The sequence below is a fragment of the Nilaparvata lugens genome, chromosome 11, assembly GCF_014356525.2.
Source record: "Nilaparvata lugens isolate BPH chromosome 11, ASM1435652v1, whole genome shotgun sequence".
NCBI classification, from domain to species: Eukaryota; Metazoa; Arthropoda; class Insecta; order Hemiptera; family Delphacidae; genus Nilaparvata; species Nilaparvata lugens.
Genome location: NC_052514.1, coordinates 29,665,153 through 29,676,647, shown reverse-complemented (window position 1 = coordinate 29,676,647; position 11,495 = coordinate 29,665,153). Strand labels below are relative to the sequence as shown.

Here is an 11,495-nt window from a genome sequence, read left to right as displayed (position 1 = left end):
TTAAATGAAGACAAAACTCAGTTTCTGACATTTAGCCAGAGAGATCACACACTAAACAACAGCAATAGTATCAAATTCCTTGGATTAATGTTTGACCCCAAGTTGACTTGGGAACCCCACATAAATTTCATTACTGGTAGGCTAGCTAGAGTTATTTATTTACTGAGACAATTGAAAACTTTAGTTCCAGAACAATATCTCAGGAACTCATACTTTGCATTTTTTCAAAGCATAATTGCCTATGGTATCTGGATATATAGCACTATGATTTGACTATTGATAAAAACAAAACTAAAATCTGAGTTCTGGCATTCACTTTTCACTAATACGAAACGTGAATAACTTTTCACATAAAACGAAAATGTAATTTATGTACACAAATAAATGTATAGGCCGAATTTCCTATGATATTAAATGACACGAATATTTAGGCAGATTCAGGACGAATTTCCTGAACCTTAAAGCCTCGACAGGGAGTGCTAGCAATACGAGAGCTGAATTCACACTGACTGGCAAACTATCCAGTGCCTCGAACGATAAATTGATGAGTAATGGATATTATAAAATTATAGAACTCTCCTGCCATCTGGCAGTCAATGAGCGAATGAATACAATTTCAAATGGCCTCAACATATGCTAAACCTCTTCATATTGCGGGTGGTAAGTCTAGTTACACACACATCGATTTATTGGACGTACGATTTTTGTCGTCGTTATAAATTCTATTAGATTGAATATAACTTGACTAATATATCATGTATTAGTCAAGTTCCATTCAATGTGGTAGAATTTATAAGGATTGCAAAAAATCGTACGTCCAAAAATCGATGTGTGGGTGTGTAACTGGCTTCAAGGGTATACAAAGTATTGCAGTAATCCAAAGCATAGACTAAGTAAACAGGTTACATCTGTGTCCAAAGCTAAATTTAAAAATAATAATTTTCCACTCTGGTGGAACACATTTATTTTTACAAATTTGGTTTGAATTTCAGTTTCCAGTTTCCAATCATTTCAGGCCTTGCCAATCCTTTTTATTTGTGGTGTTGATGTACCGACATCTTTCTGCGTTCTATTATTATTAACGGCTGACAAATTTTTGTCAGTTATTTTATGTTCAGCCGGAATTCTCTTCCATCTAACATTATGCACATCTTCGAAAGACGTTATGTCCAAATTCTGTACTTTACTGACATGATCCAGCAAGTCGTCAAGTAATAGAGGACTAAAACTGCTCTGAGAGATTGTGTCGTATTTTTTCACTTCAACAAATTTATCACTGCTTTCAAGCTGATCCTGCAAAGTTTTGTTTATTTCTTCATGTCTTCGAGATATAGATCCCGGTTTCAAAGACAAAAATGATTTCTTTAAAATATCTGCTGATTTTGACTGAAGATGTTTTTTATCAGAACCTTTTATTTCAGAACTGCTACGCTTTCCAGAAAGTCTAGACCCTTTATTCAAATCTGATGACTTGGAAGATGTGACAGGTTTATGTAATGTTTTTGAGTCATCTAATTTTTTTCTGGATCCATCTTTCAATCCTGAGAGCGATTTCTTATCAATCGAAGTTTTAGAGCTCGGATATTTCATTGATTGTGAATCTCCAACTTTGCTACGAACTCCTAATTCATTCTCCAATGATACAGGTTTTTCTATACGAGTGAGATCAACCGGATTCGGATCATTAGCAGAAGATGACTTATCAATTTTAGTCTTTGACTTCAATAATTCCAATGATTTTCTTTTTCCTTTCAAGTCAGTTTGGGATGAGTCTAGAAGCTTGGGCTGAGACTCAGTAACAATTTCTTGAGCAGTTTTCGATCCATCTTTCAAATTTGAAACTTCTCCAAGTGCAGCTACACCTCCATATTTTTCATCAAGATGATCTGTTTTCAAAAGTGAAGATGTACGTTTCATGGCTAAATCCGACGTCTTTGAACCACCAATCTGAGTTTTAGAAGGTGATATACCTTCAAAATGTCCTTCCAATTTCATCTTTGAAGGAGATTTGTCATTCAACTCAGAACTCTCTGCATTTATTCTAGAAGGAGATTCCAGATTTGTACCAGATGACTTCTCAATCAATTTAGAAGAAGATTCTTGACTTGTACACAACACCATAGGATCGTAGTGGGTCTTAGATTGTGGGTCATCATCTAACTTTATCTGTGAACAAGATTTTTTCCTGATAGAATCATTCAGAGATAAATTCGATCCACTTACACTAAGATGCTGTTTCTCAACTGTATCAAAGCTTTTTGAAGATCGTGAAGTCATTTTATCAGTAGTATTTCTGTAAGTATAACCCATGTTTTCATCAGCCTTCTCAATATCTCTTTCATCTGCAACTGGTTTTCTTTCTCCAAAAAGTTTATATTGACAATCAACTCCTTTCATGGGGCTTTTCTGGGGTGTTTTCATGTATTCACTTCCCTCATCTACACTGGTTGCAGTTTTCAGTTTCCTATACTCTTCACAATTATCACAGGTATCAGCACCACTATGTAGTGACAGATACGATGTTATACAAAAACCTCGCTCTTGCGTATTCACACATTTGTCTTCAAACTTCTTAAAATATCTTTTCTGAAATTCTTGCATTGTCATACCTTCTGGGACATTTTTCACTAGCTCTAAGTATGTTTTTAGCGTTTTCGGAGAAACTCCTAACGGTGGGTCTTTGTGTAGATGGTGTTTGGAAGCTTCATCTTTCTTCACAATAATGTACTCATCATTAATGTACATGGGAAGGCACAGTTCGTTGGCAACTAAGAAACTTTTCAAATTCGCTCGAATCTCCTCAGATATTTTTGTATTATTGTAAAGCAGTTTCCGTAAATCTTCAACAGCGCTCACACCCAAATCCTCCCATTCGTTTTCGATTAACTTGTCAGTTATCAAATCAGAAAACGTTTTATTCGACTCATTGGGTAACTTCGTGTTGTAAAAAAGCCTTCTGTTCTTCTTCTCGATGAAATAGAATTTATCATGATACATGGCATAAACCCATGGCTGACGGAAATAATCGAAAAGATCATGAACGGTTCCCAGGTTGTATCTTTGTTCCAGATTGTTGAAGAAGGCCACATGTTTACCATAGAGTTTGATAAGATTGTGAATTTCAATGTCCTGCTGAGTGTAGCAAACAATCTCAATGACATTTCTGTTGTGATCCAGTACTAGTTTGAAGTAACCGGGACCAGTTTTGTCACTGCAATTCCCCGTTATGAATGTTGGACCCTAAAATAAAATTTTATTCATTATAAATCTTTTTTATCTGAAAAATATGTTTAACAATGTAATAAATTATGAGTATCTGATATCGAAATACATATATCATCACTATATTAATTTCAAGATGAATAACAAAGAAATTATATTTGTTCCGAATATAGCGAAGGCTTTTTCTTGGTACTTCCAAATGTCGACTAGGACATAGATGGTCCTCGCAGTACAGCGGAGATCCTAATATTACATACAGATTTACAAATTTTAATAATTATTGATGTTGCTTTCCATGACGATACACTATATAATAACTCTGTTGTAGTTCAGCCTCCTCAGGCTGATGAAGCTTCTCTTCAGGAGTGAAATGCATTCCTCAATACTACAAGAAAAGTAAGTGTTTTTCAAATATTTACAAGTAACACAGTGTCAGAACTACAACAGAGTTATTTTAATAATCTCTAATTTAACTTTCCATACCGAGTAAATGATTCAATTAGGAAACTATGTGTAACTATTTCAGTTACAGCTGTCTAATACCATTAATTAATAACAAATTAAGACTCAAATAGTGGAGCGTATCCTGGATTGTGTAGCGTGTAGCGCCTTACGTTTATAGTTCACTTTAATAAATTTTGCTATGAATTGCATAGAGCTATGAATTACATTAAGGTGGATTCGCAAACAAGAGTGACAGTGAACAGTGAAAATATAAACACCATGAGTTCTAATTGGACTCTTCCCACTCAACCCGGCCAAGTGAGTATGAATGATACCACTAGATCTTATGGAAATTATTTTTCACTGTTCACTGACACTGTTGTGTGCGAATCCAGCTTTAAGCTACTATGTCGTGAAAACTTATTCAAATTCAATTAATATTTATTTTTATTAGTGAAACCAGAAATCAGAAGTTTACAAAGGATTATGTATGCAAACAGTAATATACTAGTAATATCTAATTTTTCCCTATACAAAAGCGCATAGAAATGTAATCAAAATTAATCCACCACTCAAAATCAGATAAAACAAGTTTAGGAATTTTATTTGTGTTCTGAATATATTTTACTCCTGTTTGCGGACAAGAATTTTCTCAAGCAAACATTATTGTATTCAATAACCTGTAATATAAACGGTAATTTAATTTCTTATGTAAGTAATGTCATTGAATGAAGCTTGGTTTGAAAAAAATATTTAAAAGTTGATTGAGTGGTTGACAACTCACTTTCAAATGTTTGTTGGCTAGCTGATTCTCAAGAGGCAGCACCTTTCCAGGTTTTATGACTCTAAGATAGTTCCATCCGCCTGGTAGCTGACATGACTCGACTCTGGGTCGATGTAGCTGGTGCAGACCCATCACGTCACGTGACGACGGAAACTCGTCAGAATCGCGTCTTTCGAAATCATTCTGACTACTTCTGCTGTCCAGTATGTGTCTCACCCTCTTATGCACCTGGAGCAAAATTGACAAACAATTATTAATAATCATTATGAAGCTAAGGAGCATATATGAGCAATCGAGTTATTAAATAAGATAATATTTATCACAATCGCATTTATTTATTTTTATTTATTCAATCATCCAGAACTATACAACTTACAGAAAAGTACCACAGGCTAACTTATGCTCAAAACATCTAATTAGAATGATGTTTTATTTATTAATTATTTATTCATATGCAAATGCAATCCAGGTAAAAACAACAGGCATTTTCCCAAAACTGCTTGAGACCTCAATTTGAAAATACACAGTCTAAAAGGTTATGCAACTTACGTAACGTAAATGATTACTTAATTCGATCCTTCAAATAAACAATAATTCAACTCAATTACACGGAATTCCTCCACAAAGACCTGTCATCTGCGTGTGGAGAAGAGTTAAATTGACAACAAATGCAATCACTATGGATAAATAATAAATAATAAAATTGGTTTGACAGTTTTGAACTAAGCTAAAATAAATCACAATTGATAAATAAATAATCAAATTTATTACTTAAACTAAGCTGAAATTAAAAAATAAAAACAATTTCTGCGAAATGAATCATCCATTTTCTAAAAGAAGAAGAGGGCTTTGTGATCGGATTAACCAACTTCAGATGCTAACCGAAGGTGGGGAAAGAGCTTTAGATTTTTTTATAACTGTCTCCAAATGGGTTGTTTATCGTGTATAACGTGAATGGAACAGATCTTCTGCTGCCTCTCAGCCAATGTGGTGCAGCCACCTGTCCACACCCCTTCTGTACAGCTAAACTGCTCACCTCCGCCTCCCTGTCTTCATTTGGCACGTCTCTGTATAAAACGTGTGCTAAGTAAAATGAATTTGACTGCTCTGACCCATGTGTCAGTTGAGAAATTCCAAATCACGAAGGAAACATCTCGTTTTTACAATAACGTTTTTAGAAACGTAAAATTAAGTTTAAATTCAATAACTAGGTGTTTTTATAAATTAAACTCTTGGGCCCGTTTGCTCATACGTCTATTAAATTTCAACACCGTGAGATGAGGTTATCGATTTTACATAGAAATTCATATAGACAACGTCAATCAATAATAATAATTATTATTACAATGAAATACGTAATAATCATAATAACGAATTTGCTCCAATTCTCATGTTCAACAATGTTAAAATTTTCTATTGAAGTAATAAACATTTCAATAGAAGTTATAAATAAATATATATTAAATAAATAAATAAATATTATATTACAAATATGATAAATAAATATTCATTACAAACTATCAGCATTGTTTCGTTCGTTCGTGTCAGGTGATTCTAAAAGCCAATATTTGAATAATAATCCACAGTTTTAACATGAAAAATAAAAAGGTCCTGTCTTGTGCATGCTGGAGCAAGACAACATTTTAACAGGTGGTCATCTGACAACATTGATTGAATGGGAAGCATTCATGTTATAATATGTAATATAATAAAGGAAATAACTGGCTTATACACGTACGGGATAGGAAATTCACGAATGACGCATCATCACGTCTCAACTAGGTACTGAACTGATTAACTTGAAATTTGCAAATAGATTCTTAATTTACCGAGGTTGGTTACAGGCCTATTTTTGTTTCAGTGGGTCATGATTTCAGTAGGTTAGGTTTCAGTTTACCAAGTTTTTAATTGGACCCTTGCGGAGTACGGGATACCTGCTAGTTCAATATAAACAAAGCTGACAGCTTGAAGTAAAACTCAATATAGAAGAAATGTCACGATAGTGACAGAACCGTGTCTCAAAATAATTTAATTATAATTTTTTTTTAATAAAATACAGTACTTTCAATTATTTTAAATGTTATAAAATATAGTATAATTTAAACAAATTCATTTTTATCTTAAACTGCAGAGCAAGAGAGGAAAACGTTCTATTCAATTAAAATGTCTTAGCAAAGCTTCCACGCCATTGGCTAAGAACTTAATACAAACTCAGCAGTTGCGCTGACAAAATTTTCATTCCTAAAAAAGACCACTCACTTCTCGTTCAACTGCGGTATCGACCACGAGTCCAGGTTTACCCAGGAGAGTCAGTTCCATATTTTCTGTAAGTTTCTTTTTCTTTCAAAATTCATTGTCATCCTCTTAAACAGTAATATCTCAAATAATAATAATAATAATAACAACAATAATAGAACGATTTCCTCAACATATTTTTTTTAATAAATTTAAATTCTTAAATAAAATCAATTTCATTTTAGATAATTAAATATAAGCCAACGGTTTCATAAGAAAGGGCGTAATTGTTCAAATAAGATTTGTTTTGTTTAATCATCCGTATTACCGATTTTCAACCTTTTGTATCTTTTTAAATATTGTTCAAAATTGATAAGAACTTTGTGTCAATAAAAACTAAATTACTTTTCCAATTCTTACTTCTTCTATTTTCATCCTATTTCAAAAATTCAAACACCTTGTGTGAGTCAAAATTTTTATTATCAAAATTTCCAAGTTTTTGTGTTTTTTCTTTATATAAAAAAAGACACTGGTGGAGGCGTTCCTGTTCCTGTGAGGTAATTGAATGAATTGATCGAAACCCATACGATTTGGAGGAATCTGGGGATTAATTCATTCACTTATCCACAAATTTAAAGATCCTACAATTTTTGGTAGTGTGCTTTACCAAACATCGAGTAGAGGCACTAACCACTAAGAAGAATACAATCGATCAGTAGGCCTACTAACGAATTGATTATTTGAATAAATCACATTAATGTGAAGAACATAAATAGATGATGAAATAACACATAACAAAACACTTATAATCTTTTCGTTAGACTGGTCATTTCACTTCATTCTTTTATTTGTTACATATGGTGAAGGCGTCAATCGCCCATCATCCCATTTATTTGTTACAGAAAAAACAAGAAAAAAATCTTATGTGGCGCACTCACACAACTTTCCTTGCCGTTATGAAAATTGATCACCTGACGCTAGTGTTCACGCGCATCTCAAGTCTACTTATAAACAAAGATCTGAGCCAGCTGATGACAGGACAATAACGCTGGAGCCATACGAGGTCTGCTATCTCTTCATAGTGGATTATTTAACCCTTGGACTACCAACCTTCTTCACATACACGGAATACCAACTGGGGTAACTGGGTCACCCCAACAAGATTTCTGTTTTATATCTTTATTCTATATTTTTTCCATTAATTCATCTATGAAATGCATTACAAAAGCTTTTAATATAATTAAAAATAAATTTCTTTTGTTGAAAAATATGTTTTCAATCAAAAACTGACAGGACAAAAAAATTGAGCATTCTATCAAATAGATGTAGGGGAAATGTTGTCAAATAATTAAATTATGGCTATAGAGAAGCAATTTTTTCAAATTTAGATTTCAAGTGATCATTATGAATCAGGTTTGGCGAAAAAATGATAATTGGACATAAATTTATATCTTATGCATTCCGATAATGGATGGAATATACCAAAAAATTGCATGACATGGAATACCAAGCGGGGTAATAGAGTTACCCCAAGGATAAATCTGCTAATAATTGAAAAAATAAGAGGAATGAGATGATTTTATGAGAAAAAACAACTAAAGTGATATGTTTTTAACAAGTACTCAAGGTTTCAATGAAATACAACAACATTATCTACAAAAAAATGGGGAAAATGTAGGTTGGGATAGTCCAATTACCCCGCTTGGTAGTGGAAGGGTTAATAGAATCAACAGTTGCCAACAGTTTGCAATTGGATAATCACATTTTCTCGAATTTCGAGCTTATTTTCAATTTTAGGTGAAAATGTTACTGAACATTAATTGTAGAGGTTTTCATGCTCAATCTTTTCCACTTCTGTTTAAATTGTATCTGAAGCCTGATAATTGGAAATCTAAAATCAAACTATGCATATCTGGAATTTTTACAGATATGAGACTTGTGGCAGTTGATAGAGCTTATCAATGACTATTTTAGGTATAAATTTGATAAAAATCGTTGCAGCCGTTTTCGAGAAAATCGCGAAAACCCCTGTTTTTGACAACATTTTCGCCATTTTAGCCGCCATCTTGAATTGTATTTGATCGAAATTGTTCGTGTCGGATCCTTATACTGTAAGGACCTTAATTTCCGAATTTCAAGTCATTCCGTTATTTGGGAGATGAGATATCGTGTACACAGACGCACATAGGCTACACTCATAGAAACACACACATACACACACACACACACACACACACACACACATACAGGCCAATACCCAAAAAACACTTTTTTGGACACAGTGGACCTTGAAACGTATAGAAATTTGGAAATTGGGGTACCTTATTTTTTCGGAAAGCAATACTTTCCTTACCTATGGTAATAGGGCAAGGAAAGTAACAGAACTTGTTCTGAAAATATGAGATGAGGTTTTACCTGCATGCCGATTTCGATGGAATTGTAGAACTCGTGATCCATGTGTTCAGAGTAGTAGCTGCGGGAGTAGCGTGTCAGTGGACCAGCCGCGTAGATGTACTGGTCGTTAGTTCTGAACTCATTGTCGATCACCAGTTTACCGTCATAAACTAGTTGCGAATTTACCAGCGCTGAAACAAAATACAAGAACGTTATTTAATTACTACTTATCGAATGAATAGTTTTTCTATTGAGACATCAAAAATTACACAATAAAAATGTGAGTTATACACAGTAGGCCTACATTTGATATTGAAACGTCGAAGATCACAGCAAAACTTTCAAGTTATAAAGTTTAGTTTTAAAGTTTTAGTTATAAAGTTTAAAAGTTTCTAAGTTATAAAGTTTTAGTTACATGATCAAAACGAGATTGCTTTACAACGAGAGAAAACTCTTCACAATTTTATTAATTTGCCCACTAGATTATTTATATAAATTCATTTACATAAACAATAAACCATAAACAATTCTCATTTCGGGGCAAAAGAGGTCTGAATCTAGAATTCTCACTCCTACAGTAGTAGGTAAAGCTATCAAACGAAAGGTGAAAAATGTTTATTTATTCTATATTCCATAGTACACAAATCATATAAATGATAAGAAGAGTTCAAATTGTTCAACTAACGTTAGTACTTGTCACAAGTGAAAAAATACAACTTCTTCAGTACCTAAGTGAAAACATATTCTTCATAATTTTTCTTTATGAATCGTATAATGGATGAGATGACGTTGTTCTTGAAGCTTTTACTTGATAATTTTTGGAAATTAAAACTAAATAAAGCTTCATTGGTGGACATTGCTTATATGATCAAAACGAGATTGCTTTACAACGAGAGAAAAATCTTCACAACTTTATTAATTTGCCCACTAGATTATTTATATAAATTCATTTACATAAAAAATAAACAATTCTTATTTCGGAGCAAAAGAAGTCTGAATCTAGAATTCTCACTTCATTAGTAGTCACAAGCATAGATAAAAGATAGAATGCCCTCTATGTCACAAGTCTCCCACCGGTACACTAATGCTTAAGATACTGTAAGCTAGGCGCCTGCACCAAATATGTAAGCTAGATAGGAGGTAATCTACCAAATATGTGATGGTTGGGGGGGGGTGAAGAAAGTACGATAAAGCAAAGACTGAAACTATAACCAACAGATTGGGTGGGTGTAAAGATAAAATCAGAGGTGAACAGTTACAATGAAATTTATTGAATCGTTATCGATATGAAATTATTCATATATAGGATTCCGGGTTTGAATAAACAATCAATATTACTGATTAGAAGAAAACAGATTACAGATTACTGATTAGATTCATTCATCAATGAATCAATGAAAACAATGAATCGCTTTGCTGCAATGAATCAATTTTTGTAGTAATGAAGAAATCTCAACAAAAGAAAACACCTACCTTTTCGAAGATTGTTTCCTGCTTGGCAATCACTGATATCGCAACGTTGAATTATTTTTTAAAAATCTAAATAACTGAACTAGTGAATTGGGTTCAGCTCCTGTCTCATTTAATAATACAATTCTCTTTAAACTGCCCGAACTGTATTATAAAACAAGAGCAATATCTATCCTTTTCACCAGAACAGCCGGACTTTTACTGTCAGTCCTATCAAAACGAGCTCTGCCCCAAAAATATAATTTTGGGGTATAAATAAACTACTGTATCAGTCAATGCCAAACATGAAAGTCACCTCGAATACAATAATAATATTTTTCTATGTATCGCACAATCACACGTTTGTTATTAAAAATAGAGAGAAGCTACAGTCAATATCACGCAACAAGAAATAAACAATCTTTCTTTCAATGACAGATGACTGTTCAATGAATTTAAATTTATTACTTTAAAATCCTGATCAATATGAGATAAATATATTATTACATATATGTCCCATATGACCATGTGACAATACTACACCCGATCATGGAATATTTGATCACTCATTTATTCAACTATTGAATGGGGTGTAATAGTTAAAGTTGGGTGATAAAATAGTTGAAGATTAAAAATAGAATAGGTAAATTTCGTCTATTTTTCAGAATAAGTACAGAGTAGTGTCCTCCACCAATAAATCTTTATCAAACTAGCTGTCAGAAAAATTCTATTCAATAAGTTTTCTCTTTAACTTATCCCTCGCAATTTTGTACAGAATAGAACTTTGACTGTTTATTTGAAGAGAAATGTAGTTTTGCAATCATTAGAGTGCCGTATGCTCCATTCAAGTTCAATGCTAATCGGATCACATGAATGTTGGTCGCATTTATTATAATGTGTTAAATTCCGGATTTGAACCACAAATTCCAATTTTGTTTAGACTACAGGTCCAATTCCTAAGAGACGA

General features: G+C 33.1%; 1 protein-coding gene across 4 annotated transcripts in view; it reads right to left on the bottom strand.

The window, feature by feature from the left end:
- Window positions 1-254: 254 nt before the first annotated feature.
- The window catches only part of LOC111053200 (cilia- and flagella-associated protein 61), a 32,361-nt gene continuing 21,120 nt past the window's right edge, over window positions 255-11,495 (bottom strand). For all 4 annotated transcript variants that reach the window (XM_039438073.1, XM_039438074.1, XM_039438075.1 and 1 more), the window contains 3 exons: window positions 9,101-9,270; window positions 4,451-4,678; window positions 255-3,240 (listed from right to left, as the gene is read on the bottom strand). In XM_039438073.1, coding sequence (XP_039294007.1) covers window positions 1,012-3,240; window positions 4,451-4,678; window positions 9,101-9,270 — 2,627 coding nt within the window. In that variant the 3' untranslated portion in view covers window positions 255-1,011. The remainder of the gene's footprint in view (window positions 3,241-4,450; window positions 4,679-9,100; window positions 9,271-11,495) is intronic.